This window comes from Monomorium pharaonis, chromosome 4 (assembly GCF_013373865.1).
Source record: "Monomorium pharaonis isolate MP-MQ-018 chromosome 4, ASM1337386v2, whole genome shotgun sequence".
Taxonomy (NCBI): domain Eukaryota; kingdom Metazoa; phylum Arthropoda; class Insecta; order Hymenoptera; family Formicidae; genus Monomorium; species Monomorium pharaonis.
Window position 1 is genome coordinate 18,867,270 of NC_050470.1, and position 23,788 is coordinate 18,891,057.

The window sequence follows — 23,788 nt, forward strand, 5'->3', positions numbered from 1 at the left end:
AGTGACGATGCGAATGGCTGCGTTCCGTTTTATTACGCGTGAAACGAAACGTTGTCCAAGAAGCGTGTGAACGCGAACGCTGCTCATGCCACTATATTTCGTCGGTATGACAGATTCCTAAATAACCTGATGCGTATTAATAGCACACAAGCGCCTCTTGTACCAAAAGTGTGAAAGTGATTTTTCTGAAGTCGACGACGACGTATCTTAATGAAAAATTTTGACATTTGGACTTTGCGTCGTGATATTTCCTCTCATAGCATATGTAGAGAAAAATAAGAATAGTTTTCTTATACAAATCGACCCCAAGCCAAATTTCGATTAAGCCTAGTTAGAACTCGATCCGTTTAGCTGTTTCTGAGATCCGATAATCTCGAGTGCTCAGAAGTCGCGTACTCGCGTAAAAGAACACCGTCTGTCTCGTTGCGCTCTCACTTGGCGCGAGCTACTACCGTGTCTCTTGGTCGTATTTATTACTTTTTTTGTTAATAACTTTTTGTGTATAACTCAGAAACTAAGACCGAGCAACGAAAACATTACTTTTTGAATTATTAAATAAAATAGTTACCGAATCACGGGAGGCATACAAAAGGTAGCAGGGGTGGCGACTCATCATCTAACACAGGTAATTACAAATTTAATGTCTTTATAATGCTTGACGGATAAACAGTTTTACCGGGAATAACAACATTTTACATGTAACACTTCACAAATTCATAAGTATCGATAAATCATAAGTTTTTTCTTTCTTGTCACACAATACGCATCGAATTTACTCACGCACTTGATTGAGTGATTAATAAATCTATCAGTTTATTACTATTAATGACCACCGAGTATCATTCTGCGGCTTATTTTTATTTAAGAAATAATTCAGATTACAGTAATTACAGATTATGCAATTACAGTAATTAGTCAGAAAATTGTCTTTTACAAAATGTATCACGTATCAATGCTTTTAAAAATTTACACACTCACACACGAACAAATCTACATTCCACTGCCAATTAATTAATACTGCAATTCATGATATCAGATTAATATTATAATTTATCGACTGCAATTATCAACAGATTTACACACTTATTAATGCTCTTCAAAAAACAATCTTGACTCGTTTTGTTGACACTAAGTCTCCGCGTCAGATTAGTACACGTGCGTTGGGTAAACGTGTTTTCTTCAAATAATTTTCGATTGCTGAATAATTAACCGGTAGTAATTAATAGCAACAAATAGATTTGTTCGTGAGTGTGCAAATCTGCAAAAGCATTGATACGTGATCAAGTGCGTGAGTAAATTTGATGCGTATTCTGTGATAAAAAAAAACTTATCGATACTTGATACACGTTTGCACCGTTCCGGCAAGTGCTTCTTTATTAAGCAATTTACTGTGTTGCTAATAAAGTATTGTTTTTTACAAAATAAATTGCTCTCAAAGTTTTTTTATGAATAAACATTATTATAGATGCAAACTTATACTCGTACAATCTCAAAGGGTAGTTGAAATTCAAAAAAATTAAAATCTGCCCTAGTATCAACTTCTTAAGGAACACACATTTTTAAAAATACCAAAATGTTTGGAATCCCAGAAAGTACCTTACGAAGACAAATAAATGTAAATAATATATCTAGTCCAGTGCTAGGCAAAAAATGTTGCTTCTCTGTTGAAGAATAGATATAAGAAAGATGTTTTGCAGAGCACATTTTAAAGATGTCTAATATTTTTTATATGGAGTCACCACTGAGCAATGCAAAAAATAAACTTACAGAAAAATTCAATTTCAAGTATCAATTTGATAAAAATAAGTGGATGGCTGACAGAGCATGGCTTAAAGATTTTTTGAAACAAAATTCATTAGTTACCATAAGAAAACCTGAAGCGTTAAGTATAAACAAAATACAGGACTTCAATAAAGTTAATGTATTAAGGTTCTATACTAATCTGCAACAACTGATGGATACCTATCACTTCTCAGCAGTTAAAATATTTAATATGGACAAAAGCGGACTTTCGACAGTTCAGGTAATATAATTTCAGTAACAAATAATGTTATAAACTTATAAATAAAATTAATTACATTTTCAATTAAAATATATCATACGATTATTTACCACATCAAAATAGATTATGTAATTATTGAAGGATGCTGACAGAGTTTTGGTTCCAAAGGGCCAAAAACGAATTACTTCTGTTACATCAGAGGAACAAACACAACAATTATTTGTGCAATGAGTGCAAATGGGATCTATGTACCATCTATGTTTATTTTTCGTGGACAAAAAATTTTCTACACAAGAAAACACTCATCTAAAGGATCAATAATAAAAGACACTCGAAATGGTTGAACTAATAAAGAGTTTGTGATTTGGTTGCAATATTTCGCTTATCATGTTCAACCAACAAAAGAGAATCCAGTGTTGTTCATGTTAGATAATCACAATAACCACATATCAATATAATCTTACAATTTTTGTATAAATAATTATATACACATGCTTTCATTGCCTCGGCACACCAATCATCGCATGCAATCATTAGACTTTTTTTTTTTTGGACCTCTTAAGTAAAAATATTATCGAGAATATTATGGAGCCAATTTGTGTATTAAGTCAAAAATTTTACGAAAATATACTCTTCTGATTTACCAAGTAATTTTTATTAAACAAAAAAATATAATTTTCAAAACAATAGAAAACTTATAACAATTATTTCTTATTTATAGAACTTTTTGAAAAAGCTTACAACAGAACTGCTTCTATCGATAAAGCTGTAAATGAATATATAACTGGTATTTATCCGATCGACCCACATGTTTTCTCAGATCTAGATTTTGTTGATCAGGAAGATAGTACAGAGATCTTATTGATTTCTTTCTTTCCTTTTTTAGTATGATCTTTTTTGAATGCATGAAGAGAATTGCATTAATTATAATAAATTGTTTCGGGATAGACATTACTACACAACATTATTCTCTCTTCCTCCCCCCCTCTCTCTTTCTCCCCCCCTCCCCCCCCTCTCTCTCTCTCTCTCTTTTAATTTAACACTAATACTCTTTCTAGCACAATAATTATAATTTATTTATACGTGTAAATAACAAATATGTGTAAATTGTTCACCATTACAAACCAGCATATGATTATATCGGAGCTTTGATTTTAATTATATAATATTCAGAGAAAGAATTAGAGAGAGAGAGAGAGGAGGGGGGAGAGGGAGAGAGAGGGAGAGGGAGAGAAAGAGGGAGAGGAAGAGAGGGGAGGGAGGGGGGAGAGAAAGAGAGAGACATATTCGAACATACGCACGCATAAGGCTCGATTGTTCCAATTTCTTTGTAAACTTACCTATCAATATATGTTTGCCTATTTATTTAAGAAGAGAAATGAAGATAGACATCTACCTGGTAGATAAGTTTGTCAAAAAGTTGGAATAACCAGCCCTAAGAGACTGAGATATTAAAAATCGCTTCTTTATAAACAAAATTATATACTAACCACATATACACACACGCACGCACTCAAATCAGATGCACAAAAAAAAAGAGAGCTGGCAAATTATTCGGTTTAGCGGCGCCAAGTTTTTGTAGTAAAATTTGTATTAAAATATTTATTTGTAATATTTGTACAAATAATTATTTTTAAAAGTGGATGTTTTAGTTTGTATAAACATTCATTTTCATGGTTGGCGCATTTTCTTCATATCATTACTTTTGTAGAGAAAATAAATTATTTGTTTTTGGGGAAAAAAAAAATTTATTAAAATTTTGTACATTTGTAGTGCCAAATTAAAATTATTTTGTACAAAAATAGATTTTTGAGGGCGTTTCATGCACGCGTATACTTGGCGCTTTTTTATACCTTTTTTAAAAATGTTTTATTATATACGTTATGCATTTCAAATTTTATAAAAATAAATAAATTACGAAAAATAAAAAATTATTTTAAATATATATGTATATATATAAATATTCTAAATGTACTATATTTTTATAGGCATTATTGAACAAACACTTTCTTTTTTAATTTTTTTAACTAAAATTTAATATAAAATCAGAAAATAGTATCAATCCTAATAATCTTTTAATGCAGAAACTACGATGCGCTGCATTACACGATGTGCTGGGTAATAAGGCGCAAATAAACGTTTTCCAAAATGCAATATTATCAGATGTTCAACTTTAATGTTATCTTCTATTATCACATTTGAAACACTTTTCATTGAAAATATTCAACTTTTCCCTAAGTGCGCCATATTCTCACCATCTCCCTTGTTCTGGTTTACTTTCAAAAGAATTCCTGAAAATTATTGGTTCTAAAAGAAATCTCCCGATTTTCGTCTGCTACATTCAGTTTCATACTATTATGTAGGTTTCCATACCATGTCTTATGTGAATAACAAAATGGTATTTAAAAATGTATGATTTCTTTGACAAATAAGACTGTTATTTAGGAAACTATAAGCTTTTGATAGACATGTAATATCCATCGTTTTCGAGTTCGTGATTCAGGACCATTTTGCTTGACATCATCGATAATTCGGTCTTAAATTCTCCTACATAATACCCATAATATACGTTACATTTTTATCTGTATTAAGTGGCAAGAAGTAACGTATGTGAAATGCTACTGACATCAAAAGCAGTATTAAATAGTAAAGTATCTGGTTTTCAATTTAAATATTGCATGATTTTGTTTCAATTCAGTTTAATCTAAATGCTTTTAAAAACAATTACAAAAATCCTGGTAGGTAAAATCGACCTTTATACAACAATTGCATACGTATATGCAAAATTACTTGAAACATGTTCGATTTTTTATAATAGCGCAAGCATTTTTCCAAATAATAATTGTAGAAATATGATGTATGTTCATCACCCTTTCATAGAGATATAATTCAGTCGGTTACCCACATAGGCCATTTTTGGCCTTTATAGGCCCTTGTCCTTTGTACTTTTAATAAATATTATAGTTAAAATTAATTTTCTTAGTAGTCTTTATATAATATTAAACTTAGAGTCTACGCGAAAATCCTTTAATAAATTCTTACATTATATTAAAATATCTCCAAATAGATAAAATAGCAAGATAAAATGCCTGTAACCGACTTGTTTCTTGATAAATATAAATGGAACTACAGACCTGTAATGTGTAAACCCTGGTGAGACCTAGTGATTTCTCGATACCATCCGGCAAATAAGGATCATAAAAGATGACAGTGAAGCCAAAAGCTTTGGCACGCAGCGCAACAGCAGAACCAATTCTACCAAGGCCGACAATACCCAACGTGTCGCCCCGTATCCTTGCACAACCAGTCGCTGCTTCTCTTACCTAAAACATACGCACCAAACAAAAATTCGCACAAAAATTCATGTCACTCATTGTCAGACAATTACTAAAGCATTTCAAATAAAATTAATATATTTCTAACAATTCTAATAGTAAGAGTACAGTCTTACAAGGAGATTCCGCCACCTGCTAACTCTACTTTTAAACGAATCATGGTGCATTCAAAAGGAAAGATAAAAAGCAAAACTATGTTTTGGCTTTTGAGTCGAATGAGCCTGTTTCTGAAAAAAATTGCATCTAAATGTGTGCATTTTCGACCAGTAAGGTAAGTACAATGGAAAACCATTTCTTGGCAAAGCGCGGTGGTCACGGGTGCTAAGTGCGCACCTATTGTTTTGTTGCTATCCATACGAGCTGGATTCGAGACCAGTTGTGCGAACCGGACGAAAACTCGTCTACTCCAAGCGGCGTCTCTCGCTGAACCAAGTATAAATGCAATTTTCTCAGAAACTAAGGCCCATTCACACCAAAAACTAAAACACGGTTTTGCTTTTCACTTTCCCTTTCGAACGCACTATGGCTCATTCAAAAGTAGAGTTAGCAGATGTGTACACTATAAAGCAGATCCATCTATTAGCATTTGCTGGTACACTTACACCGCTTTACACCACCGTTTACACGCGTTACGTTGTATGGCCTCAGATCGATCAGGGATCGTAAAAAAGTGACCTGACTCAAACAAGTTCGCGAGTGTTTACAGTTTCGTTGTGATCTATCGTGTTTGGGTCGAATATAGTGTATAGGTCGTGGACTAAACGTACAGTGTAAACTAGATTAGTGATACGCTTATACTCCAACCTAATGTTTGTGTATGTATTCGTTTGAATACCAGAAAAAAATTTATAATAAAAATTACTCTGCATAATAGTAGCCATAGACCATAAAAAGAAATTTCAGAGAATTATATCATAATAGTATAAATACTATAGTAATTTAATAAAAACATAGTAAAAATTTTCATAATTCCTTACTTGGTCCGCGCTTAATGTTTACCACAGTAATTTTTACAATAAAATTTTTTCCATGTACAAAACATTATTTTTTGTGTTTGTATCTCTTCAAAGGGCAAAGCGCAATTGTTTTTGGTGACTCCGCGTCTTTGTCGTCCGATCTAAGATACCGCAAGATCTGTGGTCAATGTCGATGCTGCGAGATCTATAGCAGATGCCGACGCCGTGAGATCTGTGAGTCGATGCCGACGCGGCAAGATCTGTCAGCTGACTGCCAATGGCTGACAATTACAATTACTTTTACAAAAAATCGCCGCTTAGATCCTACATGTTTACATTTCATTCGGACGGGCACTCGCTGTAGAAAGATTGATACAACGTTCCTGTGTATAAAAAACAGGATAATACAGAGTAGCAAACGTCGCTTAAAGTCATAAAAATATTTTGATATTTTTTATTTTAATATTTATAAAAAACTATATTTAAAAAAACTATATTTAAAAAAAAACATTTTTTACCATTTTATAGCCAAATAAAAAATTAACTGTTTTTATTCATTTTTTCATTTTTCTTCAACACATATCGTTTTTTCCAACTTATCTGTTAAAATAATTATACCTTTTAAACGATACCTAAAAACCATTTTATCTCGGTTCTAGATCTATCTTTTACCTTTCCAAAACTGTTCGGTTTTTTAAACTTCGTTAAAAATTAACAAAAATACGATAAATTTTCAAAAAGTTATTTTTACGATTTTTCTAATCTTATTTTGTTTAAATTAATGTTCATGTGTTTAATGATAATTAATATCTATTATCGCGGATTACAATATCGTCATCATTTAAAAAACGTAGAAATTCATGTAGCACAATATTAATTTTAGTTCATCTGTTCAATGCAGCGTTTAGGAACAAATGGGGTATGTGTTACGTATGGGGCTGACGTGTTACTGTGTGAATGTGTTAGTCGATATAATCGACACGATTAACACTGAGTAGAGGTACTCTGCATTTAAGAAAGACATTAAAAACATTGCAGTACAGTGTAAACAACTTTTACCATCCTGGGTGTACTATCAAGCATAAAATCTACAATAGTAGACAAGAGCTTGTAAGGTGCGAGAGTCCTTTTGAAAAAATAAGAATCGAAAGTGAGAAGCAGAAAAATATGAAGAAAACAATGAAAGTAATAGAGAAAGGACAAATTCGTCCTATTAAGACTTGTGGCGCCGTCTTGTAGATAATCAGTAATATTAGTTTCATTCCTAGAATGACTAAATTAAATCGAATAAAGCTATTCAAAAAGAACAGCACCCAATAATGCCTTACAAGTGTATTGTATTTAATAAATTTATCCGACTTAGTTAACTATGCTAGTAATGGCACGAGAAAATTTGTCGAGGGTGCCGTTTTTTAAATCATATTATGTACTGTGGCACAATCAAAAATACTCCCAACAAAATCGCAATTTTTTGGTACTCTGTTTGAAGTCATCCAATTTATTTGAATCTCCTTATGATAGAAATTAATATTTTACTTCTTTTTCCTACAATTTAATTTTTATAAATTCAAGGCGCTTTTCGACGCAATAAAAAATCTTTTATATTCTTCTTTCCTGAAATGAGATTCAGATAAGGTGACTAGTATTGATTTATATCTTCTTTCTTTTCTTCCTCGTCTTCTGAAGAGTCTGGAGGTAAAGTCTGAGTCAACTTCTCGTTCAGCGTCTGCGTTGGTAGATCGATAAGAATTAATCTCCAAGGAATGTATTCTCTGCTGCGCTCCATTGTAAAAAATAATCTCCTCTAGAAGAAGAGAGGCCGGTACTACACTCGCTCAATGAGCAAAGAGGCGTCAAACTGTTCTTACTTACATACTTATATCCTTTATATATAAATAAAAGTTTTTTTAATTACGAGTCGATTCATTATGCGATACCTGTCGGTAAAAAGAAATTATGCAATTATGAAGTCAAATTTAGATGCAATCAAATTCAGGAACATGTGTGGCTGTCAGCTGTCAATGGTCATAGTTGCCACAGAATTCCCCTCGTTCTGTCAAAGTCCAGCTTAAAATCAAACAATAAGTTTCTGAATTTTAGAATCTCGCTTCTCTTGTGAAGGTGGCTCTTGAATAGTTAGTTTTTCTTTCTTCTCAAAATTTTCAGTAAGTAAATATGCGGGTTTAATTCTTTCCAAAGATACTGTAATATTCTTGTCACCAATTTTAATTGTGTAAAATTTTTCATTCTTTTAACGACTTCATAGAATCCATAGTAATGAAGATGAAGAATTCCTGCCCGAGTATCATGACTGAGGAAGACGTGTGAGACTTTCTTCAAATTCTTCAAATCTTGATATACGAATACATCTTTTTCTCCACGACGTTTTAATTTGGGCAACAATCTTCCAATCCATTTTCGGAGTCTACCAACGAAATCTTCTTCACTCCCTTCATTGTTGCTATTCATTTTAAAAAATTGCCCAGGTAGACAAATGGTCTCTCCAAAGACCAAATCGACATATGTTGATTCGATTTGTTCAATTCGTACCCTAAAAATTTGACTTGACGTTCCCCAAAAATGCATTTAGCAGGGTTCAATCGTACCCCATATTTTTTAAGACTACTAAAAACTGCTTAAAAATGACACTTATATGTTCCTTTTCTGTTGAACATACAATAATATAAGGATACAAGGATATCAATATATGCATAACAATACTCCAGTCCATGCAAAACTTCATTGATAAACCATTGGAAAGAAGTCTGCGCTGAGTTGCATAGTCCAAAAGGTATAAATCAATACGCGAAGAGTCCAAACGGCGTTGTAATAGCAGTCTTTGGAATGTCGTCAGGATTTATTGGTATCTGGTAGCTTTGACAAAATATAACGTCGAGAAAACTGTTTTGCCATGTAGCGTTTGTGCAAAATCTCCAATGTAAAAAATAGGATATCTATCCGGAATGGTTCTGCTGTTCAAACGACGGTAATCTTCACAGGGTCTTCACATATTCCCAATGTTTGGAACCATATGCAGAGGGGCAGACCTCTGCAAAGGTTGAATTCCTTCTTGCAAAAAAAGATCAAATTCCAATTTAACAGCTTTGAATTTATCTAAAGCCAAACGTCGAGATTTACAAGTCCCAGGAGGACCAAATGTTGTTTCAATGTAGTGCTTGGTTTGGTAAAAGCACAAAAGTCTAGTTAATTAAGTAATCCCAAAAAAGTCGCAAAGAATTCGGTAATGAGTGGATTCTTCAAAGATAACTTTGATGGATTCAGATTGTTGCTGGCAAGTTTTACCCGAGAAAGATAATATCATTTCCTCTAAATTTTCGGCTTCAATCGAAGTTTCCGTCGGGGTCACCAATTGTGGAGTACCGCCTCGCCAAAATCTAATAAAGGATGACTCCGCTTTTGTTGTATATTTTTAATTTCTTTTTCCTCCAATTTAGTTTTTATCATAGATTTACTAGAATAGACTGCTTATGAAGGTAGTGGGAATATCCGTGTGAGAAAAGGATAACTGTCGTTAATACGAGGTTCTATCTTTTTCTAATGCAGAATAGTGGGAAAGCATAGCGACCAATAACGGTGTCAGAACATGAGCGTGTGTCATAGTATGCGTGTTGTGAACTTCACGTGAGATCGAATATAATCAAAACGGATATTTTGGGGTTAGTGAGTCTAACGCGTGAATAATTTTATTTAAACAATTGAAATAATGGTGTTGAGTTGCTGCGTATGCGAAGTAGAATAGAAAAAGGACATTCCTCGCTGCTACGAAGTTACGCCCACTAGAAAAAAATAACAACCCATATTAACGACAGTTATATATTTATCCTTTTCTCAGTGACGGATACCCTCACCACCGTTTTTCCACCTCATAAGCAGTCTATTCTAGCAAGTCTATGGTTTTTATAAATTCAGGGCGCGTTAAAAAATCTTTTACATTCTTCTTTCCTGATAGAAAATATGAGATTCAAAATAAGTAACCAGTATTGGTTTACATCTTTCTTCTTCCTTTTCTTCCTTCTCTTCCGAAAAGTCTGGAGGTGAAGTCCGAGTCAATTTCTCGTTCAGCGTCTGCGTTGATAAATCGACAAGAATCAATCTCTAAGGAATATATTCTCTGCTGCGCTCCATTGTAAAAAATAATCTTCTCTAGGAGAAGAGAGGCTGGTATTGTACTCAAAGAGCGAAGAGGCGTCGAACTGTTCCTTCTTGTATACAATTAAAGAAGTCTTTTTAATTACGAATAGATTCATTATACGACGCCTGTCGGCAAAAAGAAATATGCAATTCTGAAGTCAAATTCAGATGCAACCCAATTCAGGAACATGTGTGGCTATCAACTGTCAATGGTCAGAGCCGTCACATTTTTTATGTAAACAATGAAGTGGCAACAATAAAATAAGAGCCTGGGCTTGTAAAACTGAATTGTCAGGACAGTGCAAATACTGTATAGGCTCCTTAATATATTTATTGAGGCTAGTATATCAATCATATATATATATATTTATGGAAAAATATTTATACAAAATAACAATGTAATAACTGTTTCAGGAAGATTTTCTCTTTATTTTCTTTGCTTATTTTACTCCATCCATTTCTCTCACTACCATATTTGAAAAAAATGTATGCAAAATAATCGAACCATCGACGTATTTTTACAGTTACCTATACAGCATTTATAACACTGTTTATGTCTACTTTTATTTTTGTTCGTCGTGTAATTAGTTTATTATTAAAGTTAATAGCGCGAAATACAACGCAAATAACCTCTATCGCCTCTGCCTCTATACTTAGTTTAGACAGGTGTAAATAAAAATGAAATTAATACGGCCCATCATCCGCAAGGCAGCGCCACAAGTCTTAATGGGTCGAATTCCATAGAAGCCGCGGGGTCAACTGCAAATATGTCAAAAAGTGCAGGCAGGCAATTCACGACTAGTACAAAAATAGACTGGTTAGTGAAAACAGTAAAAAAAATGAAAAATAAAATTGCATGTAAAAAGGAAATTAAGACAATAATAAAGGAAATAGAAGTAAACTGGAATAAATCAATCAGAAATTCGAAGCATTAACAAAATAAAAAGAAAAATCGATGAATCATTAGACAATGAATAGGAGTTACAGGAATAGTGTCAGAAAATAGGAAAGAAAATGTAATAATTGTCAAACTAAAGAAGCAACAAGAAAATGAAACTGCCAAAAATTGATTAAAAAAAAGATTAATATAACAAACAGTAAAAATAACAAAACTCGGAAAAAAATAAAGGGACGGTTATTTTTTTAATGTGAGAGCAAAAGCGAAATAGAAGAATTGAAAACTACAATACAAGACAAATTGAAAATAAAAATTATACTATAATAGAACCAAAATGAGTTAAGGCAAAGATAAAAATAATAAATGTTAATAAAAAAGAAATGACATTTAAATGATGAAAACCTGATAAACATAATTATAAAACAAAATAAACTGGACAATAAAAATGTAATGCAAAAAAAAATAGTTCTTTGATACTCGAAATGGATGAAATAACTCATGACTCAATGCTGAGAAAAGGAAAAATAAATATAGCAGAGAAAAAATGTTTTATATTCAATTATCTTCAGTGTCAAAAAATGTTTTAAATGCTAGGATTATTACCATATTATTGCCATCATATTGCCAAAAATTGCACGTGGAAAGAAACATGCCACAAATGTGCAGGAGAACATAAAGTAAACAATGGATGGCAAAAAGAAAAAAATGCGTGAACTGTATAAAATAAACATACAACTTGAAGATGAATGACGAGCATAATGCTCTGAGTATGGAAGGTCCAACATACTTGAGAGCATTAGAAGCAGAAAGAAAAGGGACCAGCATAGGTAGCAACTACATAACAAAATAGCAACTACAGACAGAGATAAAAACAACCATGTATACGAACGCTCAAAGTCTATTGGCGTATAAGAGATATAACATCAGATTTTGGTGAAGATGAATCCTGCAATCTTGACATTATCAGAATCCAGATTGATAGCGGACATATAAGATAGTGAGATAAATATGTCAAAATACAATGTAGTTCAATGTAATGCTGAAAATTGTAACATGAAAGGAGTTTATATGTGAGAAGTAATATAAAAAATAAAGTACTTTTAATGAGGAAAATAATACATAATTGCTGGTGTATAACGATAAAAGTCTGTGTGTGTGTGTGTGTGTGTGCGCGCGCGCGCGCGCGCGTGCGTGTGTGTATAGGGTGTCCCTGAACATGTTGGTCAATGCTTGTAAAAAGGTAGAAGAGATTGAGATGAACATAAAAGTCCAATATTGTCTTGGGTTAGGTCCACTAATAATCGAGATACTAAAGTATGGAATCTGCAAAAATCTAATTAATTTCTATCGTAATTGTAAACAATAAATTCATGAAAGCTTATCGTACATTCATGATAAATCTTTTCTTCCGTGTTATAGCTCGAGCGGATCGAGCTCTTCCCTCGGCACGCTCTCATTCGCATAATTCGAAAAATTAATACCTCGATATTGGTGGACTTAACCCAAGACCTAACCCAAGACCTAACCAAAGACAATATTGAACTTAAAAGTTAAAGTGATTTATAAGCCTAAAATAACGAATCATTCGTTAAAAATTAAATTGAGATTAATTAAATTGGATAAAAAAGGTATTTAAATGTAAAAATTATAGTAAATTTAATATAAATGAATTCCTTGGATTATTAGGAGGGAAAATAATGCAAGGTCAAGGTCTATCTGCAAATGCAAGATTGATTACACAGGCACACAAAAAAAAAGTTGTTGGTCCGGTGGACTAGATTAGTCAATCCTTATGTATTTCGACCCGCTGAATCCGAATCCAAGGTCAGAATTTGAAAGTTAGCTCGCATTTTCTAACCTCAAAAAAAAATTTTTTTTTAATGTTGGTCCGGCGGGCCAGACTAGTCAATCCTTATGTATTTTGACCCGCTGAATTCGAATCCAAGGTCAGAATTTCAAAGTTAGCTCGCATTTTCTAACCTAAAAAAAATTTTTTTTTAACTGTTAGTCCGGCGGACCAAAATAGTGTATCTTTATGTATTTTGATCCGCTGAATCCAAATTCAATGTCAGAATTGCATTGGCTCATTTTTTCTAACCTCAAAAAAAAATATTTTTTAATCTTGGTCCGGCGGACCAGAATAGTCTATTTTTATGTATTTTGACCTGCTAAATCCAAATTTAAAGTCAGAATTGCTGAATTGGCTCATTTTTTTCTAACCTCAAAAAACATCTTGTAAAAGCAGTTTGAATCACAAATGTATAATCCAGAACGTGCAGGCTTACGTAACCATATTACCCAGGGAAAATTCAATACGTATGACAAGTTTGAGCTTCTGTGAATAGTGTAGAAAATTCACTCCCTTTTTCTATTATATCTTTTATTCTCGAAGGTTCTGTGCAATGGCTTTCTCTTACGTTTCTTTCCTTTCACAGAGACATCACGTTTGAGCGTCCAGCAGAGATCAGCCATTATATTCACATCTCACTTGCCTTGCTATCGATATTCCATCTCCTTGATGTCCTGATGAAATCTTTCTCCCTGTTCTTCACTATAATCACCTAGATTTTCTGGGAAGTAGTCAATATGAGAATCTAAGAAATAGAACTTAAGATTCATTAGGCAACTTAGTTTTCTATAATTCTCCATTATTTCTGCTCATTCCATCTCCTTTCTCTGTAATCTTGACTTTTGTGATTTTCTAGAAAATTTTCCCCGGGTAATGTGATTACGCAAGCCTGCACGTTCCGGATTATACATTTGTGATCTAAACTGCTTTTACAAGGTGTTTTTTGAGGTTAAAAAAAAATGAGCCAATACAGCAATTCTGACATTGAATTTAGATTCAACGGGTCAAAATACATGAAGTTAGACTATTCGAGTCCACCGGACTAACATTATAAAAAAAATTTTTTTTTTAAGATTAGGAAAAAATGAGCCAATTCAGAAATTCTGACCTAGGATTTGAATTCAGCGGGTCAAAATACATAAGGATAGACTAGTCTGGTCTGCCGGACCAACATTTAAAAAAAATTTTTTTTTAGGTTAGGAAATGCGAGCTAACTTTACAATTCTGACCTTGGATTCGAATTCAGCGGGTTAAAATACATAAGAATTGACTAGTCTGGCCCGCCGGACCAACATTAAAAAAAAAATTTTTTTTGAAGTTAGAAAATGCGAGCTAACCTTGCAATTTTGACTTTAGATTCGGATTCAGCGAGTCAAAATACATAAGGATTGACTAGTCTAGTCCGCCGGACCAACCACTTTTTTTTGTGTGCCTGTGTTATTAATATAGTAGTTCCTAAGTAAACATTTAAAATTCCAAATATATGATATGGAAAAAAGTGGTTTTCAAATAATATAAGAGTAGCAGCATCAGAAAGGGCTAATGCATATCATAGAGTGGTGTTTACAGGTGCAGAACAAGATTGGTTAAAATATAAAGTTGGAAGAAATATAATAATTAAATTTAGTAGAACTAAAAAAAAGAATATAATGAAAATATGATAGATCAAAACAAGAATGATCTGACGATAATGTTGAAAACTTTACAGGGGGGTAATTAAAAGCCAATGGAACAAAAAGTTATGAAAATATAGATTTCAAAATATTAGATAATAATTAATGAGTGCAATATAGTAGATAAGTTTAATTTATTTTACACAGAAAGTATTAATAATATAGTAAAATCTATAGAAAGAGAAAGAAGGCAGGCAAGGAAAAAAATTATTTATGTTATTGAAACGAAAGACAGAAGATTTTTAACTAATAGATGTAAGATATTTAGAGAAAATTGTTATTAGTTTATCTAATAAGAAGAGAACTGAGGAGGGAATAACAAATAAATTGTTAAAGTCAATGTTTTGTGTGATAAAAAATGAATTTATAAGTGTAATAATTTTATGAAGAAAGGTCAATGTCCAGATAGGTGGAAAACGTCAACGATTATATCGATATCAAAAATAGTTAAACCTAAGAAAGCTAGTGAATCTAGACCTATCAATATCCTTCCAATTTATGAAAAAGTGTTAGAACTTGTAATTAAAGAACAGAAAAAATATACTTAGAGAAATAATATTATCACAAATTTTATGATGGTAAGGAATGTAAGAAAAAAACTAAGAGCGAACAATGTAGTAATGTGTAGAGATGGAACATTAATAGAGCAAATTGAAAAAATAAGATATTTAGGTGAAATAATTAACAGTAAGCTAAAATTAGAAAAACAATATAAATGTGTTTAAAAAAATAAGCAAAAAAAAAAGTTTTTTAAATAGATTAGGTAGTAGTTTATCGAGTTATAACAGATATAAATCGACCATTGCACCTTATTTCAAATAATGTGCGACGTTATTAATTAGTATTATGGAGAAACAACTTAGTAAATTGCAATAACTCAAAATCGAGCCATATGGATAATATTACAATGTAAACAAGAGACCAAAATTAAATGTATGTTGCAAGCGTTGTGTTTTATGTCAATAAGACAGAGGTTGTATTATAATACATGTGTTTAAAGTAAATAAAAAGATTATTACCTGACTATTTTAAGATAGGATACAGATAGTAAGTGATGTAAGTGTGAAGACAGACTCAACAAGCGAATAATATTGCGATTCAATTTCGGCAAACGAGAAGCGCGCAGAAAAGTATGTTTTATAAAAAAATAAAAATGTATAATAATTTACCGATGAAAATTAAGCGTAGCGAAAGATTGGAACATTAAAAAAAACTTAAGAAGCATATTTTATGTGCAAGTTAGTATTACGTTAGTTTTAAATTATTGAATGTGTTAGGTTGTAAACTTAATTCCTGCCGATTTTTCGTCTCTAAAATTGATTTGTTTCGAAGGGAAAATAAATGAATACCTTAATCAAAGTAATTTTCTTCATTTTCTATAACTTTTTCCTCATTTCTCTAGCAATAAGGCAATCCCACGATGGTAGAACACGTTTTTCGAGGTAATCCATTCATTCATCTATTTTTTGATGTCTTCGTAACTTGAGAAGAGTGTGTCCCTAAATGCGTATTGCATCGACTGAAAGAGAGGGTAATCCAACAGTGCCAAATCTGGAGAGTACGCTGGATGCGGGAGAATTTCCCATTCAAGCTCTATAAGTATCTGCTTCACGCTTTTCGTAACATACGTTCGAGCGTTATAATACAAAAGAATGGCTGTGTCGATTGTTGGCTGTGGATGATCTTTTTTGCATCTTTTTTTTGCAACTCGTCTTTTTTTGCACTCAATCAACATAATTACTGTTGGTAGCAATCAGCTGTAACGATCTCATTTGGATGCAAGAGCTCGTAATACTGCACACCTTCCTAATTCCACCAAATGTAGAGTAAGTCTTATGCTCGTGAATATTTCTCTTTGGTGTTGAAATGGGTGATCAAAGTCCACTTATGATTTTCTTCACTTGGGATTATCAAAATAATAACTTTTCATTGCCAGTTACAATACGCCACAAAAAACTTTTTTTCTTTCTCTAGCAAGACATAATGGAAATTTCTGACAACTCGCGTGGTAGCCATTTTCCGTCCTTATAAATTTTTCTCATGGCAAGCGTTTTGTGACGGCCATTGGAGTGACATTTAAAACTATTGATAACCTTAAAAACGTATGAGCTGAATTCTCATCGAGCAATTCTTGCAACTCGACATCTTCAAATTTTTTGGTTGTCCTGGACGTTCTCTCTCACGTCAAAATCACCGTTTCAAAAGCGTTTAAACTCTACAGGTTCTTTCTGATAAAGTTTCATACACTTCAAATAATAAGCAATGTGTTTCAGCCGCGGTTTTCTTCAGATCGAAGTAGTGAAGAAGCACATGTCGAAAAAACAGCTTATCGCGGCTTATTTTCAATCAATTGGAAAATCTCTTTGGCTTCGAGAAATCTAATCTGTGAAGACTGAATCACTTTCAGCAATATAAAAAAACCTGCGATTTCACTGTCAAAACTTATCAGTGTTGGAGCCAGTAGCTCTCTAGTAGCAAACAACAAAAATTAAGTTTACCACCTAATATTTTCAAATAGAGAAAGTTAATAAATATCAATCAATCAAAATCTCTCTTTCTCTTCCCCCTCGTATGTGTGTATTCGGTTTAGCAACACCAAGTTTAAAAAAAAATATATATTTATAATAAAACATTTAGTTGTAATATTTTATACATATAAAAATAACAAAACAGACAATTATAAAAATAATTATATAAAACAATTATATAAAAATATTTATTTAATCGCTTGATATTATTATTCTTCTTTATTTCATCCTTGTATGGGCGCAAAGCAGCTAATATCTTAAATAGTAAAGATTTGTATTTATAATCTGATCTTATATTTAAGATTGTCTTAAGTTCATCTTCAAATGCTCTGTAACAAGAGAAATAATGATATAGTATTTTTTAAAATAAAGACAATTATTATAAAGACTTAAGACAATTATTACAAGATCAAATTATAAATACTGGCCAAAGATAGAACTATACCAAGCTTTTATATTGCATTGATATTCTTTATTAATACTTTAATATTTATTAATAATCAATTTTTGCTATTATTTCATGTACCACTATCAAAGTATTAATATCATCAAAAAATAAATATATCACAAAAGGTATCACATTTTTCAAAAGAAAAAAAAAATAAAAGCTCACAAGGGACCATTGTCCTTTACATTGGCTGAAATAAAAAACTACTGTTACAATGGATTCGAAAAAATGTTTTGTACAAAAGTTAGGGTTTTACATGGTAATATTATTGTAATTTTGAAAAACATTGTCAAGATTACATAAAGGTCATCTAAAAATTTTTTATTGTCAATCTCCATTTTTTTATAGCATATTCTTGTAGCTTACCTCGAGGGCTTTTAAAAACTTTTAAAAACACTGTAATTCTTTTTTACTTAAGTGCTTTACAAGTTATATGACTTAAAAGTAACAATTATATCTTTTATTTGATTACTCGAATCCTATTGCATAGTGAAAATTAATATTGTACACAATTTTGTTTTGACACATGTCTAATCCATTGGTAACAGTAACTTTTTATTTTAGTCTGGACAATGTAAGATGGTTCCTTGTCAAAAAATTCTTTATTATAAATTATGTTTTAAAAACGTTCCGACGTCTGCTAAAAAAATATGTAATAAAAAAAGTTTCTCATTTAAAAAAATTAATGACATCATACACACCGTGACGCCATTTATTGTTATACCGACCTTATCTTCATACATGACCCTCAAAGATAAATAACTTTTGTCTAAAACATTTTTCACGAAAATGCGTTACTTACAAGATATTTGAGCATTAAAATAAAACACCCTGTACATCTTTTTTTAAACACTAGATAGAAGAAAACAACACTGACAAAATTTAATTAGAGATATTAAAGACTGATTTGGTATAATTTGGTAAAGGTTTAATCACTGTCCATGAGAAGGAATCAGTTCTCTATATTTTAAGTATCCTTCCTAATAATATAGTTGTAATAAATAATAATGGTTATAGTCTAATAACACTATTATCATAAAATAAATATAAATATTATTCGTATTAATAATATAAATTCATTATGATATAATAATATAATTTATGTAACAGCAATAATTTCAATATAATAATTAATTTCAATATCTTAATAATACACAGATTTTCTAATATAATTTTATAATCTACATGATATTCTTAAAAACAATTTACCTGTTCTGGACCTGTAAACTTCTTGCCTTCACGCACCATATTAGCAAGCCAATAAGTGCGCCGATAAAGATTTAAGATGAGGCAAAGAGTAGTGTCAGCTACTTCTTCAACCCCATAGCCAGGCACATTACACACCGCAATGCCAAGTTCCCCAGCTGCCTTGACGTCGATGTTATCTACACCAGAACCAATCCGAACGATGATTCGAAGAGTTTTAAATTTTTCCAAATCCTCCTTCGTCAGAATTATCGTATGCCACATCAATGCACCCACTGCTTCATTTAATACCTATGAAGATGTCGTACTATCTTTATTTCTGAATAAATTGTTTTAATAGTTGCATAAAATATATTACAATAATAAAAATGTTAAACATATTTGTGGAATATTAAACATATTTGTAAAATATTAAATATATATTATACTTGAAAAATGTTTATATCAATGTAAAAATAATAGATTTTAAATATATATATATATATATATATATAAAAGATATAAAATAAAAATTAAAAATACACTTTAAGTATAAACAGAAAGACAACATATAGATTAAATAAAAAATAATTAAAATAACTAATACGAAATAATAAAATAACTTTTTTTTAAATAAAAAAGCAAATATAAATAAATTTAGTATACTTAAATTTTGTTCTAAATTAAAACAATTAAAAAATTTTAAAAAAATATAAGAAAAAAGAATATAAAGCACATAACTGTTTTATTTAATAAATTGACAAAAATAAAAAAAATAATTGAAACATTCTTAAATGTATTATTAAGGTCATATGGGGAGAATATTTATTTTAATAAAATATTTAGCTAGTATTAGTTATTAAATTAGCAGTTTTATATTTTAAATATTCCCATAAATATATATTTTAAATAAAAACTAAAATGTAAAAAAAATTACGAAATGTATATGAAGTACAATATCAGGACATAAAAAGACAAAAAATATTTTAAAAATCATTAGAATTTAAATTGTTCTGCAAAAATGTATTGTAAATATACATAATAAATAATAAATTTAAAACAACTTAATTTTATTATTTATATTGTACTTTACTAATATTTTAATAAATATTTTTAATATCTAATATTTCAATATTCTATCTTTTAGACTTTACTTTTCGCGATATTTACACAGAATGTTAAAAAGCAATTAGCATTTATATCAGGCCTGTCCAAACTCAGCTCACGAGCAAACGCGCTTCCACCTCTCCATCTTCTTAAGAGAATAAAACGAAAAATAAACAAAAAAGGATAGATGCTTCAGCGACAAAAAGATAGGCACTTTAATGTCTATCTCTTTTTTTATTCAATCTCCATCTTAAACTCTATCGAGAAGGCGAAGAGGTGGAAGCACGTTCGGCTCACGAGCCGAGTTTAAACAGGCCTGATTTATATCATAGACAATATCTTGACATACTGACAAGAAGAGATTTCCGACTGCAAAATGATATTTTCAATGAGACATAGCACGTTTATAAGAGAATGTGGAGTACTAAAAAACTGTAAAGTGATTAGCATGAATGGGCCTTAGAGCCATCACACATTTTCCGTAAACCATAACAATGAGGTTTCGACTAAGTCACGTACTCAATTAAGTCGGTTACGGTTGCCCAATCCAATGTGTCAAAACCTTACTGTTACGTTTTACGAAAAATGTGTGACCAGCTTCAATTCCAAAGAAATTTAAATCGAAATTTGGGCACTCGGCTGACCGTACGGTAAGTGCTAAAACATAGTCGATCTAAGCGTGAAACGCGATGGCTGAGCGGACCATGGCTGAGCGATGGCTGTGCGCTCGTATGCGTTTTGTCCGCGGCTGACTCGAGTTCGAAACCAGCTCACAGTTTTTATTTCTTTAAAATTATTTTTTTCATAATTTTAATTTACTTTTGGCATTGTAAATATTAATAATTTAACAATATTTCATAATATATGTAATTTTTAAAAAAAGGTAAAGAAAAATTTGTTTTTAAAGAAAAGTGAAAAATTTATGGAACAATAAATAAACAAAAAATATTACATATATGTAATAATTTAATTATATAATTACATAATTGTATAATTTAATTATATAATTTTTCTTTAAAAATATATAATTCTCACTTCATATTTTTGAAATTATTATAAAATATTAATAAATTATTAATATTTATAACACCAAAAATAAATTAATTATAAAAAAATTATTAAAAAACTGTGAACTGGTTTCGAACTCGAGTCAGCCGCGGACAAAAGCATACGCGCGAATCCTCAGTCCGCTCAGCTACCGCGCTTAACGCTTGCAAATCCTGTTTTAGCACTTACCGTACAGTCAGCCGAGTGCCCAACTTTCGATGCAAATTTCTCCAGAATTGAGGCCCATTCGTACTAATCACTTTAGAGTTTTTCAGTACTCCACACCCTCTTTTAAAGACGCTATACCCCATTAAAAATTTTATTTCGTAGTTGGAGATTTTTCCTTGTGAATTAAAAAAAATGACAGCAGTACTGTTAATATTTTAAATATTGGCTAAAAACTAAACCAAAAAGTCAAAATCTTCTTAGATCTAAACAAGTTTGCATGTTATTGCTTGTTATGCACAATGTATAATACAAGTCTCCAATTTATTTAGAGTTTCAGAGAGAGCAGAAAGTTGCAAGAGCAGACATTGTATTTGTTCGAGTTCAATTTCGATTCCAACTAAAATATATGTATGTCAAAGTCAATATGTCATCAGTAACAGATGAACGAAAGAAAAACTTTATGTATTACGTATTTAACAAACGCATTTAACAAACAAGCGGAAAAACACAAAAAGGGAAAAAAGTGTTTACTATCACAAGTCAAAGATTCGCATTGTAAATCTCACATAAATATCATGATTAACTTTTTACATATTGCAGTTGTTATATACAATAACTGTTCATATTTTTTGGTCAAGAAAAGTATTCTTGTAGGATCAGAAATCCTTTTTATATACTAATTGAGATTTTCTTCTACTGTCCTTAAAATGTAATTCTCCACATTGTCAATACAGATAAAGAAATGTATAAAAATTAAACAGTTACTATTATAAGTATATCCTACCATATTTAATGACTGCAACACATAAAAAACAAAAAGTCAGTCATGATATTAAAGCACAAAATTATTTATATTTAAAAAATATTCGATTTTTGAAGCTATGCTTATTAAAGCTTTCTTGCTTAGAATAATATTTAATATTTACCATATTATATTTATAAATACCAAATGTATATTTTTAATACTGTAAAACATTTCCTAATTGCAATATCTTCTGGATTTTTTATTATTTATTAAAGACTAGTAGTGTGCACACACGCACACACACGCACACTCACGTACGCACGCACGCACACGCACACTCTCTCTCTCACTCCCCCCCCTCTCCCTCCTCTCCCCCTCGCTCGCTCGCTCGCTCACTCACTCACTCACTCTCACTCCCTCACTCACTCACTTCCTCACTCATTATCCTTTAATAAATCTTTAAAATTATTTTATTATATAATGTAATAACCTTTTCATGTATTTCTGAGGTGGATTGTGCATCGCAAAAAGCAACAGTTGCAACGTCTTTGAGGATTGGCATTTCGATAGAACAATCACGGCCGTCAAGAAGTGCAACCAGTGGCCGTGTTTGAATTGGTCCATTGGCAATCGGACCCCTCAAGTTCTCCATACGAGGGCGTTTGGGCATCATCTTCCGTTTGTCCATCGGTCAGCAGACCGCCCCCCTATTTTTATTGTTTTCACTGTGCGCTCTCAGTGTCACTACAAAGAAAAATTATGACCGCTCCCCTCCCCCTTCTGCTCCGACAACAGTATAAGACAACAAAATCTATTTTGATGAAGACACTCACAACAGAAGTGCTTCTTTTAGTCCAACTGGTACAACGTTGTTTTAACACTCTTGTTGTCTTTTATGCTTTGTCACACAAACTGCTTTTGCAACACTAACTTCTGATCGGTCTTCGGATAAAAACTGCCAAATCTCCAATGCATCACGCCTCAGTGTGAACACAGTTTCCTATAATTTATAAAAAAGAACAATTACATACAATAAAAAAGAAACAGAAAAAAAACAAAAAAAATAGGCATATTAAATCAAATATTTTTTCTCTTATCAAAATTATGCATTTCAAATATATACATTTCTAAAGTATTATAAGTTATTTATGTTTGTAATCTATACATAAATAGTTTTATGGTCAAATAAACAACTCATTAAATTCCAATTAAATTGCTTTTTGAAAAAATTCTTTGTGGTAATCTTTTTCTCTCCCTTACGAGTTTCATAATTCATAAATGAGTAATAATATTTATATTTTTCTTTACTATAATATTATATGATATATTTATATGATATATTTTTACATAATTAAAAAATTATGAATCCTTACATTAATAATTGCTTGCTCTTTAAATAAATAATAATTGTCATCTCAATTCATTATTGTTGTATTTTTAAACATTAAAGTTACACTGAGACATTCAACTAAATAAAAAATACAAGGTACACTTCTATTACATCTTTTCTGATATATATTGCAATATCATGATATATCTCAATTACATAAATATACAATATCTTATGTACACACAATATAAAGTAACACCAGTTTGCAAATATACTAATATTAATACTAGAATGAACGTTCTGTCACATTCATAAGTTTCATTAGTTTTTTTCTTTTTAATAGAAAATCTACATAGATAAAAGCA

At 31.2% G+C, this 23,788-nt stretch overlaps 1 protein-coding gene across 15 annotated transcripts in view; it reads right to left on the bottom strand.

The window, feature by feature from the left end:
* Positions 1-23,788, bottom strand: part of LOC105835119 (C-terminal-binding protein) — a 230,170-nt gene that overhangs the window by 132,307 nt on the left and 74,075 nt on the right. For 13 of the 15 annotated variants that reach the window (XM_036285583.1, XM_036285577.1, XM_036285582.1 and 10 more), the window contains 3 exons: positions 22,584-23,093; positions 19,051-19,338; positions 5,137-5,325 (listed from right to left, as the gene is read on the bottom strand). In XM_036285583.1, the coding sequence (XP_036141476.1) occupies positions 5,137-5,325; positions 19,051-19,338; positions 22,584-22,781 (675 nt within the window). In that variant the 5' untranslated portion in view covers positions 22,782-23,093. The remainder of the gene's footprint in view (positions 1-5,136; positions 5,326-19,050; positions 19,339-22,583; positions 23,094-23,788) is intronic. The other 2 variants (XM_036285581.1, XM_036285588.1) reach the window with 2 other exon arrangements.